This window comes from Ursus americanus, chromosome 24 (assembly GCF_024610735.1).
Source record: "Ursus americanus isolate L20-20 chromosome 24, mUrsAme1.1.p, whole genome shotgun sequence".
Taxonomy (NCBI): Eukaryota; Metazoa; Chordata; class Mammalia; order Carnivora; family Ursidae; genus Ursus; species Ursus americanus.
Window position 1 is genome coordinate 46,936,350 of NC_142150.1, and position 27,955 is coordinate 46,964,304.

The window sequence follows — 27,955 nt, forward strand, 5'->3', positions numbered from 1 at the left end:
GAGGATCGGAGCCCTGGGACCATGGCAGGGGCCCGGGAGGAGGGGCAAGGAGGCAGTGACCCCTCTCCAGCTCCCCTCAGAGTCACCAGCGGGGTCAGCGATTCCTGCCCCTGCAGTCACATGACTCACGTCACCTGGGCATTTCTCTGCAATGGTCACCACGATCCCAGGACTGTCTGAGAAGAAGGGAGCCGGAAAACAGCCACTTTCAGAGCCTGGTAGAGGGAGAAGCCCGCCGGGGGCCTCAGACCTCACCCCTGGGAACACAGGGGGTGGGGCGCAGCCAGACAGAAGCAGTCCAGACAGCTGCACGCCAACCCCAGCCCTGCGCTGTCAGATGGCCGCGCGCCCTTCCCCAGGCCCCCTCCCACCTACAACAAGCATCCCCTGCAGTCCCCATGTACCGCAGACACACAGGAGCCTGTCCCGGAGCCTGCACTGCCCACAGCCCAGGCTGTCAAGGCCGCCTGCCTGTCCTGCACGGGGGCGCGGCGGGGGTGGGGGTTCTCTTCCAACCCCCAGAGGCGCCTGGAGCACGTGGGGATGACAGGAATCGAGTGACAGGAGCCTGGCAGGCAGAGCAGCAGGTGCCACGGGCCCGGGGACCCCTCCCCCCACTCCGCCCAGAGCATCGGCATATGGCCGCACACCTCTCGGCCCCCCCCCCCCCGGGGCCTCTCCATCCGTCCGGCACCGGCGACTGCCGTCCCCTCACCCTCAGGCCCTGTGCCCCGCCATTCCAGACGCACAGGGATCCCGTGCAGACGTGCCCAGCTAGTAACTGAACGAGCAGCTGAACCAAGCTAGTCAGAGGGCGTGAGGAGCGCAGGCTCAGGCCTGATGGCCAGCGCGGTGCTCCCTGCCGCCTCGCTCCCGGTGGACACGCGGCTCACCGTGGCGGCAGGAAGGCGGCTGGGCCCAGCACTGACCACAGTCCCCACCCACACAGGTCTAAATGAGACCTCCTCTGTGCACCCGGGCCTCCAGAGGCTGCAGGACTCCCTACCCACAGGTGAGGGCCACAGGCAGCCTCCCGTCGTCTGGAGTCACCCGGAGCCCCCGCACCGCGGCCCTACCACAGAGTGGCCGTGGCCGGGGATCTCCGTGAGGGGAATCCAGCTACGGAAAGACTTAGCTGGCCCAGAAGGGAAACAAGCCCGGGCTGCCAGGAGGGCTGGGGGCCCTGTGCGGGGGCTAAGCTGCAGCTCGCGTCCTAGAGACCGCAGCCCAGACAGTGGGAGGGGGGAGGCAGACCCAGCCCACAGCGAGGCTGGCGGGGGCGGGGGAGGCGGTTCCTGCCCAACCCGGGAGCGCCTGGAACTTGGGAGGCCAGCATGAGTCCCCCGGGGGCCCAGCTCACAGGGTCAAGACCCCCCATGCCTGCCCCACCAGCTGGGGAGGGACGCAGGGCTCCAAGACTCTGCCCGCCATCTCCACAGCTCCAGACAAGGGCTGGTGCTCCACGTGGGGGGCCGGCCACTTCTCCACTTTCGATGGCCATGTGTACGACTTCCCGGGAACCTGCAACTACGTCTTTGCGGCCATCTGCAAGGACGCGTCACCCACCTTCAGCGTCCAGCTACGGCGTGGGCCCAGCGGGAACATCTCGCGGATCATTGTGGAGCTGGGGGCCTCCATGGTCACCGTGCAGAAGGCAGTCATCTCCGTGAAGGATGTGGGGTAGGCCACGCGGCTAGGGTGAGAGGCTGTGGAGCCAAGGGGGCAGGCGGCCCCTGACCACTCTCCTCCCGCAGGGTCGTCAGCCTGCCCTACACCAGCAACGGGCTCCAGATCACCCCGTTTGGCCAGAGCGTGCAGCTGGTGGCCAAGCAGCTGCAGCTGGAGCTGGTGGTCATGTGGGGCCCAGGCAGTCACCTCCTGGTGAGGACGCCGGCGGCTCGGGAGGGCTGGGGGTCCCGAGTCCAGCAGTTTGCCTGGGCACACCTGGGCTTTGTTGGCGGCTCAGTGTCCCCCCTGGCTGGGCGAGGGTCCTGGGGCACCCTGACAGCGGTGCCCACCTGCCCACCCACAGGTGCTGGTGGAGAAACGGCACATGGGCAAGCTGTGTGGTCTCTGTGGGGACTTCAATGGCAAGCAGACCGACGAGTTCCTGAGCGAGGAAGGTAGGTGGGGGCCGGGGCCCAGAGCCCCTGCAGCCTGGCCCCGTGGTGCTGACTCCAGCCCCCCCCACACCCCCAGGCAAACTGCTGGAACCGCACACGTACGCCGCCCTCCAGACGCTGGATGACCCCAACGAGATCTGCACCTACATGCCAGTCGCCAGCCCCCGGGTCCCACAGGCCGAGCACGTACGTGAGGTGGTGGGGACCCCGGGGCTGCGGGAGCCCTTCGGCCACAGTGGGGGCTGGCCCCTGGGGTCTGACAGGGTCTCCGAGGCCGGTGTGGGAGGTGGCGCTGACCCCCATGACCCTGCGTGGTCCTCTGCCCAGGCCCAGACTTGCACCCAGCTGCTGACCCGGGTGGCCCCTGAGTGCAACGTGTCCAAAGAGCCGTTCGTGCAGAGCTGCCAGGAGGACATGGCCGAGTGCGCCCAGCCAGGCCAGCAGGACTGCAGCTGTGCCACGCTGTCTGAGTACTCGCGCCGCTGCAGCATGGCCGGCCAGGCTGTCAGCAGCTGGAGGGGCCCTGGCCTCTGCCGTGAGTCCTCCCGGGAAGGGCAGCAGGGAGGGCCAGGGCCCCAGGCACCGATGCCCCAATCCCACCCCCCTTGTCTGTGAGATGGAAGGAGACTGGGTGCACGAGGGTGGGCTGGGTCCTGGGCCAGGCAGGCGGCGGGGGCTCTGGGACACCCCAGCCCCCGTCACAGAGGCTGTCTGTGCTGCAGCTGTGGGCCCATGCCCGGCCAACCAGGTGTACCAGGAATGCGGCGAGGCCTGCATCAAGACCTGCTCCAACCCACAGCACACCTGTTCCAGCTTCTGCACCTTCGGCTGCTTCTGTCCCAAAGGTGAGGGCAACCGCTCCCCCTGGGAACCTCGAAACTCAACCCTACCAGACTCCAACACATTAGAGCAAGGCCTGACTTGCCCCAGGGAAGGGAAGGGCTCACCCCCCCCACCCCTGCAGGCAGGGCTGTGGGATGGTGTCCCCTGGGGTCCAAGAGATTGCTAGGAAGACGTGGGATTGGATCCAACCAGGACCAGCCCATGGTGTGGGCACACTGGCCCAGGGGGCACGAAGCTGCTGGTGTGAGGGGGGCTGGCGGGCGGGCATCTAGCCACAGGCCCAGGAAACCCGTCTCCTGCAGGTACGGTTCTTGATGACGTCTCCAAAAACCACACCTGCGTGCCCATCACCCAGTGCCCTTGCATGCTCAGCGGAGTGGTCTACGCCCCCGGGGAGGTCGTGACAGCTGCCTGCCAGACCTGGTAAGCAAGTGCAGGGCAGCCTGCAAGGGCAAGGGCAGGATGACGGGGAACACGGGGCTCCTGGGGCAGCCTCAGCCCTGGAGGGTCGGGAGTGCGGTCTGGGTAAGCCCCTCCCCGCCTGCAGCCGCTGCACCATGGGCCACTGGACGTGCGCAGAGCGGCCCTGTCCCCGCCGCTGCTCCCTGGAAGGCGGCTCCTTCGTCACCACGTTCGACGCCCGGCCCTACCGCTTCCACGGCACCTGCACCTACATCCTCCTCCAGGTAGGACATGCCACTACGAGGGGGCCTGCCACAAGGGGTCACCACGGGGGGGCGATTATTAGGAGCACCCCCAGCCACCTGGGCTAAGCCTCACCCCCCCTCCCAGAGCCCGCAGCTCCCCGACGGGGGCTCCCTTGTGGCCTCATATGACAAGTCTGGGTACTCTCACTCGGAGACCGTCCTAGCTGCCGTCATCTACATGTCCAAAGAGGTAAGGCCGCCCCGTCACACCGCAGCTGCACCCACCCCATGTGTCCCGCCGGGCCTGCAGGGGGGGGGCCCTCCGGGGGGGCCCTCCCCGTTCCGGGCACCCCTGTGACTCAGGCCACCCTCCCCCTAGGACAAAATCGTGATTTCTCGAGACGAGGTTCTCACCAACAATGGGAACACCAAGTGGCTACCATACAAGACTCGTACGTCCTCAGCCCCTGCCTAGCACCTAGGACCTCACTGGGCCAGAGTCCCAAAGCAGGCTGCTTCCTGAGCCCCCTCTCCCCCCAGGCAACATCACAGTCTTCAGGCAGACGTCCACCCACCTCCAGATGACCACCACCTTTGGGCTGGAGCTCGTGATCCAGCTGGAGCCGGTGTTCCAGGTGTATGTCACCGTCGGGCCCCAGTTCAGAGGCCAGACCAGAGGTAAGCCCCTCTCTGTCCCTGCCCAGAGCCGGCCTGATGGCCCCGTCCCTACCCAGCACGGTCAAGGTGAGAAAAGTCCCAACAGAGTCCTGCACATCCAGCACCCGCGACCCCAGGCTGGCCCTCCTGGGGCCGGTGACAGCCTCGTGCCCTCGGCATGGTGAGGGGAGGAGAGGGGCTTCAGAGCACAGGGCAGGACGGGCGTGCTGGCTGGCCCCCCTCACGGCCCGGCCGGTGCAGGGCTCTGTGGCACCTTCAATGGGGACACAACGGATGACTTCATGGCCAGCACGGGCATTGTAGAGGGCACTGCCTCGCTCTTCGTGGACTCCTGGCGGACGGGGAACTGCCCGGCCTCGCTGGAACGCGAGACAGACCCCTGCTCCATGAGCCAGCTCAACAGTGAGTGAGGGGCCCTGGCGGTCTGCGGGTGGGCACGAGGCCCAGGCCGGGTGAGCGAGAGACCCATGCCTCCCCTGCCCCCCAGAGCTGTGTGCAGAGACCCACTGCTCGGTGCTGGTGCGGGACGGCACAGCGTTCGAGAGGTGCCACGCCACAGTGAACCCCAGGCCCTTCTACAAGGTGGGCAGGGCCTGAGGGCCAGTGGGGACCTCGGGGGGCTGGTCCTGGGGCTGGGGGGCCGGATGCCCAGCTACCACGCCATGTCCACCTGCAGAGGTGCGTGTACCAGGCCTGCAACTATGAGGAGACCCTGCCCCATGTGTGCGCCGCCCTGAGTGACTATGCCCGCACGTGTGCCACACACGGCATCCTGCTGCGGGGCTGGAGGAACAGCGTGGACAACTGCAGTGCGTGCCAGGGGGCGCAGGCAGGGGTGGGAGGGGTGCAGGGTCGCAACAGGGTCCCACCCACTTCCACCCAGCATCCCCCGAGGGCCTGACCCCCAGTCCCCCCACAGCCACCCCCTGCACGGGCAACCAGACATTTGGCTACGACATCGGGGCCTGCGGCCGCACGTGCCTATCCCTGTCTGACCACGCTGCCGAGTGCCACCCAAGTGCCGTGCCCATGGATGGCTGCAACTGCCCGGAGGGCACCTACCTCAACCATAAGGCCCAGTGCGTGCGCAAGGCCCAGTGCCCCTGCGTCCTGGACAGCAACAAGTTCATCCTGGCTGATCAGTCCACCATGGTCAATGGTGTCATCTGGTAAGCACGGGGCTCCCGGGGGCCGGCCCACCCCACCGCAGCCCTCGGCCCCCCGCCAGCGCGCTCACACAGCCTCCCTCTTGCAGCTACTGCGTCAACGGCAGGATCAGCTGCCCAGGGCGCCCACAGATGCTCCTCGGTAGGTAGCTGCACTGAGGCCGGGGGCCTGGGCTGCCCGGTGCGGTGGTCCCTCCGAGCCCGCCTTACCCCAGCTCTGCCCCCTTCCCTGCAGCCACCTGCTCGGCCCCCAAGACCTTCCAGTCCTGTGGCGAGTCTTCGGAGAACACATTTGGGGCGGCCTGTGCCCCTACATGTCAGATGCTGGCCACCGGCACCCCCTGCGTAAGGCTTGGGCCGAGCAAGGGGCAAGGGCCCTTCCGAGGGCAGTCCCCACCAGATGGCCTCTCGCGGGTGCCGCACCCAGGGCCTCTCCCTGGACCATGAGAGGATTTTCACAAAATCCCGAGGGAAGGCGGGGCCACACTGTCCCTCTGTCCCCATCAGCCCGTGATGAGGGTGGCTGGGGCCCAAAGGGGGCTGAGAGGGTCAGGAGTGGCTCTGGCAGCCAGGCAGCTGGGGGGGGGGGGGAGCGTGTGCTTGTGTGTGGGGCTCCCAGAGGACTGTGGGCCAGGCCCCCACCACTCGGGGAGGGGGCACAACAGCTCGGGAGTGACACGAGAGCACCCGAACCGGCCTGGAGCAGGGGTGCACACGGAAGAGACTGGGGAGAATACCAGGGGTCTCAGAGGAGCCTGGGGCGACAGCAGCAGGAGGTAAAGCCACCCTCCCAGGGGCCACTGACCCTCTCCCTGCAGGTACCTACCAAGTGCGAGCCCGGCTGTGTCTGCGCCAAGGGGCTCTATGAGAATGCCAGCGGGCAGTGTGTACCCCCCGAGGAGTGTCCGTGCGAGTTCGCGGGAGTCTCGTACCCCCGGGGCGCCGAGCTCCACACTGACTGCAAGACATGGTAAGCCACAGCCTTCGCCCGGAGCCCCTGGGGGCCTGGGGCTGTCCCTGGGGTCAAGCCCACCGAGGTCAAGGTCCAGTGGGAACGCACGTGCAGCCCGGGTTCCCCTGCAGCCCCCCGACAGCCCACCTCTCTCCCCAGCACCTGCTTCAGGGGGAAATGGACGTGCTGGCAGAGTGCCCGCTGTTCGTCCACCTGCACCCTCTATGGAGAGGGCCACGTGGTCACCTTCGACGGCCAGCGCTTCATGTTCGACGGCAGCTGTGGGTACATCCTGACCACGGTAAGGCCCCGCCTTGGGCTGTGGGAAGCACAGGCCACGGGGGCCTCCAGGCGGGCTCCTCCTCAGCGCCCGTGTTCCCACAGGATGGCTGCGGGGCCAACGACTCACAGTCCACCTTCAAGGTCCTGACGGAGAATGTCGTGTGTGGGAAGTCAGGTGTCACCTGCTCCCGGGCCATCAAGATCTTCCTGGGGGTGAGTGGGCCGGGGGGGCCTCCCCACACCTCAGCCCCCAGGGCCCCACGTCCTGGACTCTGGGTGCTCCCGGACCCCCCATCTGCACAGCACACAGGGGCTGGACAGCGGTGCGAAGGGAAGGGCTTCTCCCAGAAGCCTGACCCCCAGCCCTTGGTGCAGTTTCCACCATGTTCTGGAATGTTCTGCCAACAGTTTCTAGAGGGCAGGCCCCCAGCAGAGAACTGGCCCCGAGCGCTCCCTTAACAGATGGAGTCCACCCTGCCTCAGAGAGCTTGGGCAGGGGACGTAGAGCCGGGAGACGTCTAGCGGCTGCCAGGACGGGGGACAGGCAGCCGTGTGACAGCCCCGCCCCACAGGGCCTGTCGGTCGTGCTAGCGGACAGGAACTACACGGTCCGTGGGGAGGACCCCCACGTGCGGCTGCGGGTTAGCACCGGCTCCCTGAACCTGGTGCTGGACGTCGCCGTCGGCAGCAGGTTCAACCTGACCCTTGTCTGGAACAAGCACATGACCGTCTTCATCAGGATCACGCGGGCCACCCAGGTACTGGCGCTGCCCCAAGGCCCAGGTCCGTCCGCGGGGCAGAGGCAGCGCCCGGCCTGACACCAGCCCCCCGCAGGATGCGCTGTGCGGCTTATGCGGCAACTACAACGGGAACATGAAGGACGACTTTGAGACACGCAGCAACTACGTGGCACCCAGCGAGCTGGAATTTGTGAACTCGTGGAAGGACAGCCCGCTGTGCGGGGACACTAGCCTCGCGCTGGACCCCTGCAGCCTCAACGCCTTCCGCCGCAGCTGGGCGGAGCGCAAGTGCAACATCATCAACAGCCCCACATTCGCCGCCTGCCACGGCCAGGTGAGCCCGCCCCCGGGCCGCTCCGCCCCGGCTCCGGCACAGCCCGGGCCACAGGGCAGGCACTGAGGGCCCGTTCCCACAGGTGTACCGCCTGCCCTACTATGAGGCCTGCGTGCGAGACGCATGTGGCTGCGACACCAGCGGGGACTGCGAGTGCCTGTGTGACGCGGTGGCCGCCTACGCCAAGGCCTGCCTGGACAAGGGCGTGTGCGTGGACTGGAGGACCCCGGACTTCTGCCGTGAGTGCCCCACCGCTGTCCGCAGGGCTGCCTGGACCCAGCGCTCCCCGGGGCGGGCATGGGTGCGGGTTCAGGCCCCCTGGCCCGCGTGCCAAGGGCCTGATGGGCGCCCCTCCCCCAGCCGTCTACTGCGATTTCTACAACACCCATGCTCAGGGGGACGGTGCGCACCAGTCCGACCAGGAGGCCAACTGCACGTGGCATTACCGGCCATGCCTCTGCCCCGAGCACCCACAGAGCCTCCCAGACACCAACACCGAAGGTACAGGCCGAGACAGCGCGGTCTGAGCAAGGACGGCACACGGGTGAAGGAGGGTGGGGTGCCTGGGGTGCGGACACGGGGGGCCCTGCATCCAGGCTCCCGGCAGAGGCAGGGACTGGGTGTGGACAGAGAGGGGAGAGACCCAGGCCTGGGGAAGAGGGGCCTCCCCGTCACCTTCGGCACCACCCCTTCTCCAGGCTGCTACAACTGCTCCCGGCACGAGTACTTCGACCAGAGCACGGGGACCTGCGTTCCTTGCAGTAAGCGCCATGCGCCACCCAGGCCCCACACCCGCCAGCCTCTGGCTGGAGCTGCCAGGCCCGCACACACTTCTAGCCAGCCTCCCGGCAGCCCCCTGCGCAGCGCTGCGCCCCTGGGAGCGGAGACTCCCAGGGACCCAAGCGACCTGGGCCAGGGAAGCAGGAGCAGGAAACTCATCAGCCTCTCCTGCATCCCCCTCCCCAGTAATCCACTTCCCCAGTCGCTAGCCACGGGGCAGACCCAACCTGCCAGCCTGCTGGGGTGTGTGGGTGCAGAGCAGCAGCCCGCGGGGATGCAGCGCCAGGTGGCCTGGATTGCTGCCTCAGCTGGGACGGGGACAGGGAGAGAGATGGGGACGAAGAGCAGGAGCAGGGCCCAGGCCCCTGTGTGGCAGCTGCATCCCCCTGGTCCTCAGCCGGGCGGGGGGCAGCGCTCCTGACCGCCCCTCTCCTTGCAGTGCCGCCGCCCACCACGCCGAGGCCCACCACAGGTGATTTTGCCCACACACTAGGTACCAAGGTGAAGCAGGCCCACCCCCAGCTCTACCCCGGCTCGGCAGGACAGCCCCCGCCCAGCCCAGGCTGTGTCTGTCGGGCACCTGGGTGCCCAGGGGCCTGGCCACCGACACTGCCGTCCCTGCCTCCCCAGCCAGCGGGTGTGGGATGGGGCAGGGACCGAGCCTGGGCTGCCCCTGGGGCTGCTCTGCACGGAGGGAGCAGCAGGTACTGCCCCCCAGGAAGTCAGAGGGGAGGGGGCACACAGCCTGCCCCCAGCAGACCAACCGCAGCCCCCCCCCCCCCCGCCGGGGACCACGCAGAAGAGCAGGGCTGACAGGGAACTCAGGTGAGGGGTGGGGGACGGGGCCCACACTTGCCCAGGGAGAGACCTTTCCACTAAGCTCTATCGTAGGCAGACTCCCCTGTGCTCGGGACTCGGGCTCGGTTTCCATGAAAGGCTTTTTCGGAGGATAAACTGTCACAGGATGTGACCGTACTTTGCTGCCTGATACCTGTAATAGAAAACACATAGGACAGGCCACCTAGAGGATCCCTGGGAGCCCAGCCCAGCCCACCCAGCAGAACCCCTTCCAGCTGCCTGGAAACCATGAGGGAACAAGACATTCATCCTATTAGCAAGGGTGGGTGGACAGACAGGCAGTGGCCCAGTGAGCGTGCGGTCCCTGAAAACACCACTGGGGCCACTCAAGCCAGAGCCAGCCAGGGGGGCCAGGGGGGTCAGCTTGGGGGAAGCCACACCCCGCCCACGGGGTACCGCGGAGGCAGGGACCTCAGATTCAGTGGGAAAGTGCAGAGGGGTCTGGAGGAATGTTCTGAGCACTGCTCCCTGCAGAGTCACCTCGAACCATCTCTGCCATCACCACACGGGCCACTTCGGCACCAGCGCCAACGGCCACTCTCAAGTCCACGGCCACGGGACCCACGGTGACGCAGGCCACCACGAAGTCCACGGCATCCACGCTCAGCTCAGGGACGCAGTCCACGGCTCGGTCAACAGACTACACCACAGCATTACCACGGACCCCAAACACTTCAGAGACCTCTACAGAACCCTCACCAAGTAAGCACACCTTACATGCCTGTCCCCAAAAAGGGGCAGAAGCACACATGCCTAGAACCTGACCAAAGCTGTAGGGGGTTGCGTGGGGCTGAACAGCAATGTTGGGCAAAAAGGCAGGGGGCACCCCACAAGCCCATCCCCAAGCATACTGCACTAACTACACTCCAATCAATTTCTCCATGGCCACAATGCTAGAGCTCACACCCACCACAATCACACCCACCCCAAGTGACCACAGACGCAGAGACACAACAATGCTCACAAAGGCTCATAAAGAATAGTCCCCAGACCCTCAGAGCAGGCAACATTGTCCCCATTCCTCCCAGACCAATTAGAAGAAAGCACATCCCCAGGACAGAAGAAAGATGTGATGGGGGAATGCCCAACCCAACCCAAAGCAACTACCTGACAGTGGGGAGAGGAACAGGTGACACAAAAGGACAGAGGGAAGGGACCTCAATTAACAATTCACGAGGCTAAATTGCAAATGGATAAACACACAGGTTAAAAAAAAAAACTGGGGTGGGCGATGTACACTGCAGGAACAAACACACTAAGAAACCTCGGTCATCCCGACAAGGGGCACCGGCAGGAATGGGTACGGAAGACACAGGACAGGTGTGGGGACAGGAAGAGTGGCAGGCTGACATAAAGCTAAGCAGCAAAGGTGGATATAGACAAAGTGTTTCCACAGGTCAGATGACACACCAGAGAACCCCCAATACTCCTGTGACCAGAGAGACAAAGCAAACGGAGACCCCTACATCCCGCGAGAGCACCATCAGCTACGAGAGCGAACCCACGCGGCCCCATTCAACAAACACCACACAGAAAGAAACCCCGACCACAAAAGAAGAAAGTACACCCAGCAGACCACACACGCCACTCACCTCTCACTCCGCGCCCACGCCATCTGCCTCCACCACCGCCCACACGACAGGTCCCCCCACACGGACATCCTTCCGGACCACCTCGGCCCGGCCCACCCCATCGCGCCCCGAGACCACCGTCTCCACACACGCTGCCCCCTCTACTACATCCTCAGTGACTCCCACCACCCACCGAGTCATCACCCCAACACACCCAGAGACCCCTTCCACCCCATCCCCTGCTTCACACCCGGGTTCCACTTCTGTGCCTCCACACGTCCCCAGCACAGGGACAGAGCCCACGCACACGACGCCGCCACTCACGCGGACCACCAACACCCCTAGCTCACTCAGCACAGCCAAAACCTCCACTTCCAGGGAGTCTTATCCCTCAGTACCCATCCACCAAGAAACCTCATCTGCCCCTAAACCCTCCATCTCTCACACACCATCGGCCACTGGAACCCTGGCCTCCGTGACAGCCACCGCCACGGCCACGGCCACAACCATCAAGCGAAACACGCCACTCACTTCTCACTCTGCACCCACGCCACCAGTCTCCACCACCACCCACACAACTGGTCCCGCCACAGGGACATCCTTCCGGACCACCAGCCCCCAGCCCAACCCATCACGCCCTCAGACCACCCTCTCAACGCAGGCTGCCCCCTCTACCACATCCTCAGTGACTCCCACCACCCACCGAGTCATCAAACCAACACACCCGGAGACCCCTTCCTCCCACTCTCCTGCCACATACCCGGGCTCCACTTCTGTGCCTCCACATGTCCCCAGCACAGGGACACAGCCCACGCACACGATACCGCCACTCACGCGGTCCACGCACATCCCTAGCTCACTCAGCACAGCCAAAACCTCCACTTCCAGGGAGTCTTATTCTTCAGTACCCATCCACCACGAAACCTCATCCACCCCCAAAACCACAGTCTCCCACACGCCGCCTGCCACGGGAACCCCGACCTCCGTGATAGCCACTGCCACAGCCACGGCCACAACAAGCAAGCAACACACGCTGCTCACTTCTCACTCCGTGCCCACACCGTCTGTCTCCACCACCGCCCACACGACAGGTCCCGCCACAGGGACATCCTTCCGGACCACCACCGCCCAGGCCAACCCATCACTCCCTGAGACGACCCACTCCACGCATGCTGCCCCCTCTACCACATCCTCGGTGACTCCCACCACCCACCGAGTCATCACCCCAACACACCCGGAGACCCCTTCCTCTCCCTCCCCTGCTACACACCCGGGCTCCACTTCTGTGCCTCCACACGTCCCCAGCACATGGACACAGCCCACGCACACGACCCTGCCACTCACGCGGTCCACGCACACCCCTAGCTCACTCAGCACAGCCAAAACCTCCACTTCCAGGGAGTCTTATCCCTCAGTACCCATCCACCAAGAAACCTCATCCGCCCCCAAACCCACCATCTCCCATACACCGCCTATCACGGGAACCCCAACCTCCGTGACGTCCACCGCCACTGCCACGGCCACAACCATCAAGCGACACACGCCACTCACTTCTCACTCCGCAACTACACCACCAGTCTCCACCACCGCCCACACAACTGGTCCCCCCACGGGGACAACCTTCCGGACCACCTCCGCCGAGCCCAACCCATCACGCCCTGAGACCACCCTCTCGACGCACGCTGCCCCCTCTACCACATCCTCAGTGACTCCCACCACCCACCGAGTCATCAAACCAACACACCCAGAGACCCCTTCCTCCCACTCTCCTGCCACACACCCGGGCTCCACTTCTGTGCCTCCACACGTCCCCAGCACAGGAACAAAGCCCATGCACACGACCCCGCCACTCACGCGGACCACGCACACCCCTAGCTCACTCAGCACAGCCAAAACCTCCACTTCCAGGGAGTCTTATCCCACAGTACCCATCCACCAAGAAACCTCATCTGCCCCTAAACCCTCCATCTCTCACACGCCATCGGCCACTGGAACCCTGGCCTCCATGACAGCCACCGCCACGGCCACGGCCACCACCACAGCCACGGCCACCACCAGCAAGCGACACACACCACTCACCTCTCACTCCACGCCCACGCCATCTGTCTCCACAACCGACCACACGACAGGACCCCCCATGGGGACATCCTTCCGGACGACCACAGCCCAGCCCACCCCATCGCGCACTGAGACCACCATCTCCACACACGCTGCCCCTGTTACTACATCCTCGGTGACTCCAACCACCCACCGGGTCATCACCCCAACACACCCGGAGACCCCTTCCACCCCATCCCCTGCTTCACACCCGGGTTCCACTTCTGTGCCTCCACACGTCCCCAGCACAGGGACACAGCCCACGCACACGACCCCGCCACTCACATGGACCACGCACACCCCTAGCTCACTCAGCACAGCCAAAACCTCCACTTCCAGGGACTCTTACCCTTCAGTACCCATCCACCACAAAACCTCATCCGCCCCCAAACCCACCATCTCCCATACACCGCCTATCACGGGAACCCCAACCTCCGTGACGTCCACCGCCACGGCCACGGCCACAACCATCAAGCGAAACACGCCACTCACTTCTCACTCTGCACCCACGCCACCAGTCTCCACCACCACCCACACAACTGGTCCCGCCACGGGGACATCCTTCCGGACCACCAGCCCCCAGCCCAACCCATCACGCCCTCAGACCACCCTCTCAACGCAGGCTGCCCCCTCTACCACATCCTCAGTGACTCCCACCACCCACCGAGTCATCAAACCAACACACCCGGAGACCCCTTCCTCCCACTCTCCTGCCACATACCCGGGCTCCACTTCTGTGCCTCCACATGTCCCCAGCACAGGGACACAGCCCACGCACACGATACCGCCACTCACGCGGTCCACGCACATCCCTAGCTCACTCAGCACAGCCAAAACCTCCACTTCCAGGGAGTCTTATTCTTCAGTACCCATCCACCACGAAACCTCATCCACCCCCAAAACCACAGTCTCCCACACGCCGCCTGCCACGGGAACCCCGACCTCCGTGATAGCCACTGCCACAGCCACGGCCACAACAAGCAAGCAACACACGCTGCTCACTTCTCACTCCGTGCCCACACCGTCTGTCTCCACCACCGCCCACACGACAGGTCCCGCCACAGGGACATCCTTCCGGACCACCACCGCCCAGGCCAACCCATCACTCCCTGAGACGACCCACTCCACGCATGCTGCCCCCTCTTCCACATCCTCGGTGACTCCCACCACCCACCGAGTCATCACCCCAACACACCCGGAGACCCCTTCCTCTCCCTCCCCTGCTACACACCCGGACTCCACTTCTGTGCCTCCACACGTCCCCAGCACATGGACACAGCCCACGCACACGACCCTGCCACTCACGCGGTCCACGCACACCCCTAGCTCACTCAGCACAGCCAAAACCTCCACTTCCAGGGAGTCTTATCCCTCAGTACCCATCCACCAAGAAACCTCATCCGCCCCCAAACCCACCATCTCCCATACACCGCCTATCACGGGAACCCCAACCTCCGTGACGTCCACCGCCACTGCCACGGCCACAACCATCAAGCGACACACGCCACTCACTTCTCACTCCGCAACTACACCACCAGTCTCCACCACCGCCCACACAACTGGTCCCCCCACGGGGACAACCTTCCGGACCACCTCCGCCGAGCCCAACCCATCACGCCCTGAGACCACCCTCTCGACGCACGCTGCCCCCTCTATCACATCCTCAGTGACTCCCACCACCCACCGAGTCATCAAACCAACACACCCAGAGACCCCTTCCTCCCACTCTCCTGCCACACACCCGGGCTCCACTTCTGTGCCTCCACACGTCCCCAGCACAGGAACAAAGCCCATGCACACGACCCCCGCCACTCACGCGGACCACGCACACCCCTAGCTCACTCAGCACAGCCAAAACCTCCACTTCCAGGGAGTCTTATCCCACAGTACCCATCCACCAAGAAACCTCATCTGCCCCCAAACCCACCATCTCTCACACGCCATTGGCCACTGGAACCCTGGCCTCCATGACAGCCACTGCCACGGCCACGGCCACCACCACAGCCACGGCCACCACCAGCAAGCCACACAGACCACTCACCTCTCACTCCACGCCCACGCCATCTGTCTCCACAACAACCCACACGACAGAACCCCCCACGGGGACATCCTTCCGGACGACCTCGGCCCGACCCACCCCTTCGCGCACTGAGACCACCGTCTCCACACACGCTGCCCCCTCTACTACATCCTCGGTGACTCCCACCACCCACCAGGTCATCACCCCAACACACCCGGAGACCCCTTCCTCCCCATCCCCTGCTTCACACCTGGGTTCCACTTCTGTGCCTCCACACGTCCCCAGCACAGGGACACAGCCCATGCACACGACCCCGCCACTCACGCGGACCACGCATACCCCTGGCTCACTCAGCACAGCCAAAACCTCCACTTCCAGGGAGTCTTATCCTTCAGTACCCATCCACCACGAAACCTCATCCGCCCCCAAACCCAACGTCTCTCACACGCCATCGGCCACTGGAACCCTGACCTCCATGACAGCCACTGCCACAGCCACGGCCACAACCATCAAGCGACACACGCTGCTCACTTCTCACTCCGCGCCCACACCGTCTGTCTCCACCACCACCCACACGACAGGTCCCACCACAGGGACATCCTTCTGGACCACCACCGCCCAGCCCAACCCATCACGCCCTGAGACCACCCTCTCGACGCACGCTGCCCCCACTACCACATCCTCGGTGACTCCAACCACCCACCGAGTCATCATCCCAACATATCCGGAGTTCCCTTCCCCTCCCTTCCCTGCTACACACCCGGGCTCCACTTCTGTGCCTCCACATGTCCCCAGCACAGGGACACAACCCACACACACGACCGCACCACTCACGCGGACCACGCACACCCCTAGCTCACTCAGCACAGCCAAAACCTCCACTTCCAGGGAGTCTTATCCTTCAGTACCCATCCACCACGAAACCTCATCCACCCCCAAACCCACCGTCTCTCACACGCCATCGGCCACTGGAACACTGACCTCCGTGACGGCCACCGCCACGGCCACGGCCACCGCCACAGCCACTGCCACCACCAGCAAGCGACACACACTGCTCACCTCTCACTCCGCGCCCACGCCATCTACCTCCACCACCGCCCACACCACGGGACCCCCTACGGGGACATCCTTCTGGACCACGTCTGCCCGGCCCAGCCCATCGCGCCCTGAGACCACGGTCTCCACACACGCTGCCCCCTCTACTACATCCTCGGTGACTCCCACCACCCACCGACTCATCACCCCAACACACCCAGAGACCCCTTCCTCCCCCTCCCCTGCTTCACACCCAGGTTCCACTTCAGTGCCTCCACACATCCCCAGCACAGGGACAGAGCCCACGCACACGACCCCGCCACTCACATGGACCACGCACACCCCTAGCTCACTCAGCACAGCCAAAACCTCTACTTCCAGGGAGTCTTATCCTTCAGTACCCATCCACCACGAAACCTCATCTGCCCCCAAACCCACCATCTCCCATACACCGCCTATCACGGGAACCCCAACCTCCGTGACGTCCACCGCCACGGCCACGGCCACAACCATCAAGAGACACACGCCACTCACTTCTCACTCTGCACCCACACCACCAGTCTCCACCACCACCCACACAACTGGTCCCCCCACGGGGACATCCTTCCGGACCACCAGCCCCCAGCCCAACCCATCACGCCCTCAGACCACCCTCTCAACGCATGCTGCCCCCTATACCACATCCTCAGTGACTCCCACCACCCACCGAGTCATCAAACCAACACACCCGGAGACCCCTTCCTCCCACTCTCCTGCCACATACCCGGGCTCCACTTCTGTGCCTCCACATGTCCCCAGCACAGGGACACAGCCCACACACACGATCCCGCCACTCACGCAGACCACGCACACACCTAGCTCACTCAGCACAGCCAAAACCTCCACTTCCAGGGAGTCTTATCCTTCAGTACCCATCCACCACGAAACCTCATCTGCCCCCAAACCCACCGTCTCTCACACGCCATCGGCCACTGGAACCCTGGCCTCCATGACAGCCACCACCACGGCCACTGCCACCACCAGCAAGCGACACACACTACTCACCTCTCACTCTGCGCCCACGCCATCTACCTCCACCACCGCCCACACCACGGGACCCCCTACGGGGACATCCTTCCGGACCACGTCTGCCCAGCCCAGCCCATCGCGCCCCAAGACCACCGTCTCCACACACGCTGCCCCCTCTACTACATCCTCGGTGACTCCCACCACCCACCGAATCATCACCCCAACACACCCAGAGACCCCTTCCTCCCCCTCCCCTGCTTCACACCCGGGTTCCACTTCAGTGCCTCCACACATCCCCAGCACAGGGACAGAGCCCACGCACACGACCCCGCCACTCACATGGACCACGCACACCCCTAGCTCACTCAGCACAGCCAAAACCTCTACTTCCAGGGAGTCTTATCCTTCAGTACCCATCCACCATGAAACCTCATCCGCCCCCAAACCCACCATCTCCCATACACCGCCTATCACGGGAACCCCAACCTCCGTGACGTCCACCGCCCCGGCCACAACCATCAAGAGACACACGCCACTCACTTCTCACTCTGCACCCACGCCACCAGTCTCCACCACCACCCGCACAACTGGTCCCGCCATGGGGACATCCTTCCAGACCACCAGCCCCCAGCCCAACCCATCACGCCCTCAGACCACCCTCTCAACGCAGGCTGCCCCCTCTACCACATCCTCAGTGACTCCCACCACCCACCGAGTCATCAAACCAACACACCCGGAGACCCCTTCCTCCCACTCTCCTGCCACATACCCGGGCTCCACTTCTGTGCCTCCACATGTCCCCAGCACAGGGACACAGCCCACACACATGATCCCGCCACTCACGCGGACCACGCACACACCTAGCTCACTCAGCACAGCCAAAACCTCCACTTCCAGGGAGTCTTATCCTTCAGTACCCATCTACCACGAAACCTCATCTGCCCCCAAACCCACCGTCTCTCACACGCCATCGGCCACTGGAACCCTGACATCCGTGACGGCCACCACCACGGCCACTGCCACCACCAGCAAGCGACACACACTGCTCACCTCTCACTCCGCGCCCACGCCATCTACCTCCACCACCGCCCACACCACGGGACCCCCTACGGGGACATCCTTCCGGACCACGTCTGCCCTGCCCACCCCATCGCGCCCCAAGACCACCGTCTCCACACACACTGCCCCGTCTACTACATCCTCGGTGACTCCCACCACCCACCGAGTCATCACCCCGACACAACCGGAGACCCTTTCATCCCCCTCCCCTGCTTCACAACCGGGTTCCACTTCTGAGCCACCACACGTCCCCAGCACAGGGACACAGCCCACGCACACGACCGCGCCACTCACGCGGTCCACGCACACCCCTCGCTCACTCAGCACAGCCAAAACCTCCACTTCTAGGGAGTCTTATCCTTCAGTACCCATCCACCACGAAACCTCATCCGCCCCCAAAACCACAGTCTCCCACACGCCGCCTGCCACGGGAACCCCGACCTCCGTAATAACCACTGCCACAGCCACGGCCACAACAAGCAAGCAACACACGCCGCTCACTTCTCACTCAGCGCCCACACCATCTGTCTCCACCACCACCCACACGACAGGTCCCGCCACAGGGACATCCTTCCGAACCACCACCGCCCAGCCCAACCCATCACTCCCTGAGACGACCCACTCCACGCATGCTGCCCCCTCTACCACATCCTCGGTGACTCCAACCACCCACCGAGTCATCACCCCAACACACCCGGAGACCCCTTCCTCTCCATCCCCTGCTACACACCCGGGTTCCACTTCTGTGCCTCCACACGTCCCCAGCACAGGCACACAGCCCACGCACACAACCCCACCACTCACGCGGACCACGCACACCCCTAGCTCACTCAGCACAGCCAAAACCTCCACTTCCAGGGAGTCTTATTCTTCAGTACCCATCCACCACGAAACCTCATCTGCCCCCAAACCCACCGTCTTTCACACGCCATCGGCCACTGGATCCCTGACCTCCGTGACGGCCACCGCCACGGCCACGGCCACCGCCACAGCCACAGCCACGGCCACCACCAGCAAGCAACACACACTGCTCACGTCTCACTCCGCGCCCACGCCATCTGCCTCCACCACCGCATACACGACAGGACCCCCCACGGGGACATCTTTCCGGACCACTTCTGCCCGGCCCAGCCCATCGCGCCCCGAGACCACGGTCTCCACACACGCTGCCCCCTCTACTACATCCTCGGTGACTCCCACCACCCACCGACTCATCACCCAAACACACCCGGAGATCCCTTCCTCCCTCTCCCCTGCTTCACACCCGGGTTCCACTTCTGTGCCTTCACACGTCCCCAGCACAGGGACACAGCCCACGCACACAACCCCACCACTCACGCGGACCACGCACACACCTAGCTCACTCAGCACAGCCAAAACCTCCACTTCCAGGGAGTCTTATCCTTCAGTACCCATCCACCACGAAACCTCATCTGCCCCCAAACCCACCGTCTCTCACACGCCATCGGCCACTGGAACCCTGACCTCCGTGACGGCCACCGCCACGGCCACCACCACAGCCACGGCCACCACCAGCAAGCAACACACACTGCTCACCTCTCACTCCGCGCCCACGCCATCTGCCTCCACCACCGCATACACAACAGGACCCCCCACGGGGACATCTTTCCAGACCACTTCTGCCCGGCCCAGCCCATCGCGCCCCGAGACCACCGTCTCCACACACGCTGCCCCCTCTACTACATCCTCGGTGACTCCCACCACCCACCGAATCATCACCCCAACACACCCGGAGACCCCTTCCTCTCCCTCCCCTGCTTCACACCTGGGTTCCACTTCTGGGCTTCCACACGTCCCCAGCACAGGGACACAGCCCACGCACACAACCCCACCACTCACGCGGACCACGCACACCCCTAGCTCACTCAGCACAGCCAAAACCTCCACTTCCAGGGAGTCTTATCCTTCAGTACCCATCCACCACGAAACCTCATCTGCCCCCAAACCCACCGTCTCTCACACGCCATCGGCCACTGGAACCCTGACCTCCGTGACGGCCACCGCCACGGCCACCACCACAGCCACGGCCACCACCAGCAAGCAACACACACTGCTCACCTCTCACTCCGCGCCCACGCCATCTGCCTCCACCACCGCATACACAACAGGACCCCCCACGGGGACATCTTTCCGGACCACTTCTGCCCGGCCCAGCCCATCGCGCCCCGAGACCACCGTCTCCACACACGCTGCCCCCTCTACTACATCCTCGGTGACTCCCACCACCCACCGAATCATCACCCCAACACACCCGGAGACCCCTTCCTCTCCCTCCCCTGCTTCACACCTGGGTTCCACTTCTGGGCTTCCACACGTCCCCAGCACAGGGACACAGCCCACGCACACAACCCCACCACTCACGCGGACCACGCACACCCCTAGCTCACTCAGCACAGCCAAAACCTCCACTTCCAGGGAGTCTTATCCTTCAGTACCCATCCACCACGAAACCTCATCTGCCCCCAAACCCACCGTCTCTCACACGCCATCGGCCACTGGAACCCTGACCTCCGTGACGGCCACCGCCACAGCCACCACCACAGCCACGGCCACCACCAGGAAGCAACACACACTGCTCACCTCTCACTCCGCGCCCACGCCATCTGCCTCCACCACCGCATACACAACAGGACCCCCCACGGGGACATCTTTCCGGACCACTTCTGCCCGGCCCAGCCCATCGCGCCCCGAGACCACCGTCTCCACACACGCTGCCCCCTCTACTACATCCTCGGTGACTCCCACCACCCACCGAATCATCACCCCAACACACCCGGAGACCCCTTCCTCCCCCTCCCCTGCTTCACACCCGGGTTCCACTTCTGGGCTTCCACACGTCCCCAGCACAGGGACACAGCCCACGCACACAACCCCACCACTCACGCGGACCACGCACACCCCTAGCTCACTCAGCACAGCCAAAACCTCCACTTCCAGGGAGTCTTATTCTTCAGTACCCATCCACCACGAAACCTCATCTGCCCCCAAACCCACCGTCTCTCACACGCCATCGGCCACTGGAACCCTGACCTCCGTGACGGCCACCGCCACGGCCACCACCACAGCCACGGCCACCACCAGCAAGCAACACACACTGCTCACCTCTCACTCCGCGCCCACGCCATCTGCCTCCACCACCGCATACACAACAGGACCCCCCACGGGGACATCTTTCCGGACCACTTCTGCCCGGCCCAGCCCATCGCGCCCCGAGACCACCGTCTCCACACACGCTGCCCCCTCTACTACATCCTCGGTGACTCCCACCACCCACCGAATCATCACCCCAACACACCCGGAGATCCCTTCCTCCCCCTCCCCTGCTTCACACCCGGGTTCCACTTCTGGGCTTCCACACGTCCCCAGCACAGGGACACAGCCCACGCACACAACCCCACCACTCACGCGGACCACGCACACCCCTAGCTCACTCAGCACAGCCAAAACCTCCACTTCCAGGGAGTCTTATCCTTCAGTACCCATCCACCACGAAACCTCATCTGCCCCCAAACCCACCGTCTCTCACACGCCATCGGCCACTGGAACCCTGACCTCCGTGACGGCCACCGCCACGGCCACCACCACAGCCACGGCCACCACCAGCAAGCAACACACACTGCTCACCTCTCACTCCACGCCCACGCCATCTGCCTCCACCACCGCATACACAACAGGACCCCCCACGGGGACATCTTTCCGGACCACTTCTGCCCGGCCCAGCCCATCGCGCCCCGAGACCACCGTCTCCACACACGCTGCCCCCTCTACTACATCCTCGGTGACTCCCACCACCCACCGAATCATCACCCCAACACACCCGGAGACCCCTTCCTCTCCCTCCCCTGCTTCACACCCGGGTTCCACTTCTGGGCTTCCACACGTCCCCAGCACAGGGACACAGCCCACGCACACAACCCCACCACTCACGCGGACCACGCACACCCCTAGCTCACTCAGCACAGCCAAAACCTCCACTTCCAGGGAGTCTTATCCTTCAGTACCCATCCACCACGAAACCTCATCTGCCCCCAAACCCACCGTCTCTCACACGCCATCGGCCACTGGAACCCTGACCTCCGTGACGGCCACCGCCACGGCCACCACCACAGCCACGGCCACCACCAGCAAGCAACACACACTACTCACCTCTCACTCCGCGCCCACGCCATCTGCCTCCACCACCGCATACACAACAGGACCCCCCACGGGGACATCTTTCCGGACCACTTCTGCCCGGCCCAGCCCATCGCGCCCCGAGACCACCGTCTCCACACACGCTGCCCCCTCTACTACATCCTCGGTGACTCCCACCACCCACCGAGTCATCACCCCAACACACCCGGAGACCCCTTCCTCTCCCTCCCCTGCTTCACACCCGGGTTCCACTTCTGGGCTTCCACACGTCCCCAGCACAGGGACACAGCCCACGCACACAACCCCACCACTCACGCGGACCACGCACACCCCTAGCTCACTCAGCACAGCCAAAACCTCCACTTCCAGGGAGTCTTATCCTTCAGTACCCATCCACCACGAAACCTCATCTGCCCCCAAACCCACCGTCTCTCACACGCCATCGGCCACTGGAACCCTGACCTCCGTGACGGCCACCGCCACGGCCACCACCACAGCCACGGCCACCACCAGCAAGCAACACACACTGCTCACCTCTCACTCCGCGCCCACGCCATCTGCCTCCACCACCGCATACACAACAGGACCCCCCACGGGGACATCTTTCCGGACCACTTCTGCCCGGCCCAGCCCATCGCGCCCCGAGACCACCGTCTCCACACACGCTGCCCCCTCTACTACATCCTCGGTGACTCCCACCACCCACCGAATCATCACCCCAACACACCCGGAGACCCCTTCCTCCCCCTCCCCTGCTTCACACCCGGGTTCCACTTCTGGGCTTCCACACGTCCCCAGCACAGGGACACAGCCCACGCACACAACCCCACCACTCACGCGGACCACACACACCCCTAGCTCACTCAGCACAGCCAAAACCTCCACTTCCAAGGAGTCTTATTCTTCAGTACCCATCCACCACGAAACCTCATCCTCCCCCAAACCCACCGTCTCTCACACGCCATCGGCCACTGGAACCCTGACCTCCGTGACGGCCACCGCCACGGCCACCGCCACAGCCACGGCCACCACCAGCAAGCAACACACACTGCTCACCTCTCACTCCGCGCCCACGCCATCTGCCTCCACCACCGCATACACAACAGGACCCCCCACGGGGACATCTTTCCGGACCACTTCTGCCCGGCCCAGCCCATCGCGCCCCGAGACCACCGTCTCCACACAAGCTGCCCCCTCTACTACATCCTCGGTGACTCCCACCACCCACCGAATCATCACCCCAACACACCCGGAGACCCCTTCCTCTCCCTCCCCTGCTTCACACCCGGGTTCCACTTCTGGGCTTCCACACGTCCCCAGCACAGGGACACAGCCCACGCACACAACCCCACCACTCACGCGGACCACGCACACCCCTAGCTCACTCAGCACAGCCAAAACCTCCACTTCCAGGGAGTCTTATCCTTCAGTACCCATCCACCACGAAACCTCATCTGCCCCCAAACCCACCGTCTCTCACACGCCATCGGCCACTGGAACCCTGACCTCCGTGACGGCCACCGCCACGGCCACCACCACAGCCACGGCCACCACCAGCAAGCAACACACACTGCTCACCTCTCACTCCGCGCCCACGCCATCTGCTTCCACCACCACATACACAACAGGACCCCCCACGGGGACATCTTTCCGGACCACTTCTGCCCGGCCCAGCCCATCGCGCCCCGAGACCACCGTCTCCACACACGCTGCCCCCTCTACTACATCCTCGGTGACTCCCACCACCCACCGAATCATCACCCCAACACACCCGGAGACCCCTTCCTCTCCCTCCCCTGCTTCACACCCGGGTTCCACTTCTGGGCTTCCACACGTCCCCAGCACAGGGACACAGCCCACGCACACAACCCCACCACTCACGCGGACCACGCACACCCCTAGCTCACTCAGCACAGCCAAAACCTCCACTTCCAAGGAGTCTTATTCTTCAGTACCCATCCACCACGAAACCTCATCTGCCCCCAAACCCACCGTCTCTCACACGCCATCGGCCACTGGAACCCTGACCTCCGTGACGGCCACCGCCACGGCCACCACCACAGCCACGGCCACCACCAGCAAGCAACACACACTGCTCACCTCTCACTCCGCGCCCACGCCATCTGCCTCCACCACCGCATACACAACAGGACCCCCCACGGGGACATCTTTCCGGACCACTTCTGCCCGGCCCAGCCCATCGCGCCCCGAGACCACCGTCTCCACACACGCTGCCCCCTCTACTACATCCTCGGTGACTCCCACCACCCACCGAATCATCACCCCAACACACCCGGAGACCCCTTCCTCTCCCTCCCCTGCTTCACACCCGGGTTCCACTTCTGGGCTTCCACACGTCCCCAGCACAGGGACACAGCCCACGCACACAACCCCACCACTCACGCGGACCACGCACACCCCTAGCTCACTCAGCACAGCCAAAACCTCCACTTCCAGGGAGTCTTATCCTTCAGTACCCATCCACCACGAAACCTCATCCGCCCCCAAACCCACAGTCTCCCACACGCCGCCTGCCACGGGAACCCCGACCTCCGTGATAGCCACTGCCACAGCCACGGCCACAACAAGCAAGCACACGCCGCTCACTTCTCACTCAGCGCCCACACCATCTGTCTCCACCACCGCCCACACGACAGGTCCCGCCACAGGGACATCCTTCCGGACCACCACCGCCCAGCCCAACCCATCACTCCCTGAGACGACCCACTCCACGCATGCTGCCCCCTCTACTACATCCTCGGTGACTCCAACCACCCATCGAGTCATCACCCCAACACACCCGGAGACCCCTTCCTCTCCCTCCCCTGCTTCACACCCGGGTTCCACTTCTGTGCCTCCACACGTCCCCAGCACAGGGACACAGCCCACGCACACAACCCCACCACTCACGCGGACCACGCACACCCCTAGCTCACTCAGCACAGCCAAAACCTCCACTTCCAGGGAGTCTTATCCTTCAGTACCCATCCACCACGAAACCTCATCTGCCCCCAAACCCACCGTCTCTCACACGCCATCGGCCACTGGAACCCTGACCTCCGTGACGGCCACCGCCACGGCCACCACCACAGCCACGGCCACCACCAGCAAGCAACACACACTGCTCACCTCTCACTCCGCGCCCACGCCATCTGCCTCCACCACCGCATACACAACAGGACCCCCCACGGGGACATCTTTCCGGACCACTTCTGCCCGGCCCAGCCCATCGCGCCCCGAGACCACCGTCTCCACACACGCTGCCCCCTCTACTACATCCTCGGTGACTCCCACCACCCACCGAGTCATCACCCCAACACACCCGGAGACCCCTTCCTCCCCCTCCCCTGCTTCACACCCGGGTTCTACTTCTGTGCCTCCACACGTCCCCAGCACAGGGACACAGCCCACGCACACAACCCCACCACTCACGCAGACCACGCACACCCCTCGCTCACTCAGCACAGCCAAAACCTCCACTTCCAGGGAGTCTTATCCTTCAGTACCCATCCACCACGAAACCTCATCCACCCCCAAACCCACCGTCTCTCACACGCCATCGGCCACTGGAACCCTGACCTCCATGACAGCCACCACCACAGCCACAGCCACCACCAGCAAGCGACACACGCCACTCACTTCTCACTCCACAACTATGCCACCAGTCTCCACCACCACCCACACAACTGGTCCCCCCACGGGGACATCCTTCCGGACCACCTCCGCCGAGCCCAACCCATCACGCCCTGAGACGACCCTCTCGACGCATGCTGCCCCCTCTACCACATCCTCAGTGACTCCCACCACCCACCGAGTCAGCACCCCAACACACCCAGAGACCCCTTCCTCCCACTCTCCTGGCACACACCCAGGCTCCACTTCTGTGCCTCCACACGTCCCCAGCACAGGGACACAGCCCACGCACACGACCCCGCCATTCACACGGACCACCAACACCCCTAGTTCACTCAGCACAGCCAAAACCTCCACTTCCAGGGAGTCTTATCCTTCAGTACCCATCCACCATGAAACCTCATCCGCCCCCAAACCCACCGTCTCTCACACGCCATCGGCCACTGGAACCCTGACCTCTGTGACGGCCACCGCCACGGCCACGGCCACCACCAGCAAGCGACACACGCCGCTCACCTCTCACTCTGCACCCACACCATCTGTCTCCATCACCACCCACACGACAGGATCCCCCACAGGGACATCCTTCCAGACCACGAACACTCAGCCCACCCCATCACACCCTGAGACCACCCTCTCCTCACACGCTGCCCCATCTACCACATCCTCGGTGACTCCCACCACCCACCGAGTCATCACCCCAACACACCCGGAGACCCTTTCGTCCCCCTCCCCTGCTTCACCCCCGGGCTCCACTTCTGTGCCTCCACACATCCCCAGCACAGGGACACAGCCCACGCACACCACCCCGCCACTCACGCGGACCACGCACACCCCTAGCTCACACAGAACAGCCAAAACCTCCACTTCCAGGGAGTCTTATCCTTCAGTACCCATCCACCATGAAACCTCAATCGCCACCAAACCCACCATCTCTCACACGCCGCCTGCCACGGGAACCCCGACCTCCGTGACGTCCACTACCACAGCCACGGCCACAACAAGCAAGCAACACACGCCGCTCACCTCTCACTCTGCGCCGACGCCATCTGTCTCCACCACCGCCCACACAACTGGTCCCCCCACGGGGACATCCTTCTGGACCACCACCGCCCAGCCCAACCCATCACGCCCTGAGACCACCCTCGCCACGCACGCTGCCCCCTCTACCACATCCTCAGTGACTCCCACCACCCACCGAGTCATTACCCCAACACACCCGGAGACCTCTTCCTCCCCCTCCCTTTCCACATACCTGGGCTCCTCTTCTCTGTCCCCACAGGTCTCGAGCACGAGTACCGGCATTCACACCCTGACCTTCCCAGGCTCCCTAACCCCGTCCAGTACAGCCTCCGTTTCCTCTTTCATTTCTTCCCCCGGTTCCTCCACTCCCACCCTGTCCTCCGTGTCCTCTCTGCCCACCCACACCTTTCCCCCTTCATCTCTGCCCACCACACCTACTGTTCATGGGACTCATGTCTCCCTATCCAGCACCAGCATCTTTCCTTCTCTGCCCAGAACCACACCCAGCACCCCCGTGTCCCACACCTTCTCTTCCCACTCTACCACCTCACAGTCTACGAGCCTCACCACTCAAAACCCTGCATCCAGTTTTTTTTCATCCACTGTTGGGGTGACAGCCATCCTGACTTCTCCGGTCACTAACCTCACCACTGCACAAGTTAGTACTGCTAGAGTGCCGACCTCCGTGATCCTGGCCAGCTCGACCTCTTTCCCCGGAAGCTCATCCCTTCATACCACAGGGTCCTTGTCTACTGGGGCACCATCCGTCTCCTTTCCGGTGACATCTCCGTCCAGCTCTCCAGGTAAGGGATGTATTTCCATAGCCCACCTTACAAACTTGGTGCACAGCATCTTCAGCATTGCCTCGTCACCCTGGAGAGCACCGTGGCTCACTCCCACAGAGTCCCTGCCTTTCACCGTCCTCACATACTGCCTGATGGCTTCTGGGCT

The 27,955-nt window shown here is 64.1% G+C and overlaps 1 protein-coding gene across 1 annotated transcript in view; it reads left to right on the top strand.

Annotated features, from left to right (window-relative positions):
* Positions 1-27,955, top strand: part of MUC6 (mucin 6, oligomeric mucus/gel-forming) — a 44,083-nt gene that overhangs the window by 13,190 nt on the left and 2,938 nt on the right. Inside the window, exons 6-35 of the mRNA XM_087855220.1 lie at positions 950-1,012; positions 1,440-1,680; positions 1,755-1,881; positions 2,033-2,123; positions 2,200-2,309; positions 2,451-2,658; positions 2,846-2,968; positions 3,269-3,389; positions 3,514-3,652; positions 3,759-3,863; positions 3,993-4,065; positions 4,154-4,291; positions 4,532-4,693; positions 4,779-4,873; positions 4,968-5,100; positions 5,211-5,460; positions 5,547-5,599; positions 5,693-5,802; positions 6,276-6,427; positions 6,569-6,710; positions 6,794-6,904; positions 7,264-7,449; positions 7,526-7,765; positions 7,848-8,004; positions 8,126-8,266; positions 8,464-8,526; positions 8,985-9,017; positions 9,878-10,105; positions 10,800-14,907; positions 15,377-27,807. Of these exons, the coding sequence (XP_087711346.1) occupies positions 950-1,012; positions 1,440-1,680; positions 1,755-1,881; positions 2,033-2,123; positions 2,200-2,309; positions 2,451-2,658; positions 2,846-2,968; positions 3,269-3,389; positions 3,514-3,652; positions 3,759-3,863; positions 3,993-4,065; positions 4,154-4,291; positions 4,532-4,693; positions 4,779-4,873; positions 4,968-5,100; positions 5,211-5,460; positions 5,547-5,599; positions 5,693-5,802; positions 6,276-6,427; positions 6,569-6,710; positions 6,794-6,904; positions 7,264-7,449; positions 7,526-7,765; positions 7,848-8,004; positions 8,126-8,266; positions 8,464-8,526; positions 8,985-9,017; positions 9,878-10,105; positions 10,800-14,907; positions 15,377-27,807 (20,334 nt within the window). The remainder of the gene's footprint in view (positions 1-949; positions 1,013-1,439; positions 1,681-1,754; positions 1,882-2,032; positions 2,124-2,199; positions 2,310-2,450; positions 2,659-2,845; positions 2,969-3,268; positions 3,390-3,513; positions 3,653-3,758; positions 3,864-3,992; positions 4,066-4,153; positions 4,292-4,531; positions 4,694-4,778; positions 4,874-4,967; positions 5,101-5,210; positions 5,461-5,546; positions 5,600-5,692; positions 5,803-6,275; positions 6,428-6,568; positions 6,711-6,793; positions 6,905-7,263; positions 7,450-7,525; positions 7,766-7,847; positions 8,005-8,125; positions 8,267-8,463; positions 8,527-8,984; positions 9,018-9,877; positions 10,106-10,799; positions 14,908-15,376; positions 27,808-27,955) is intronic.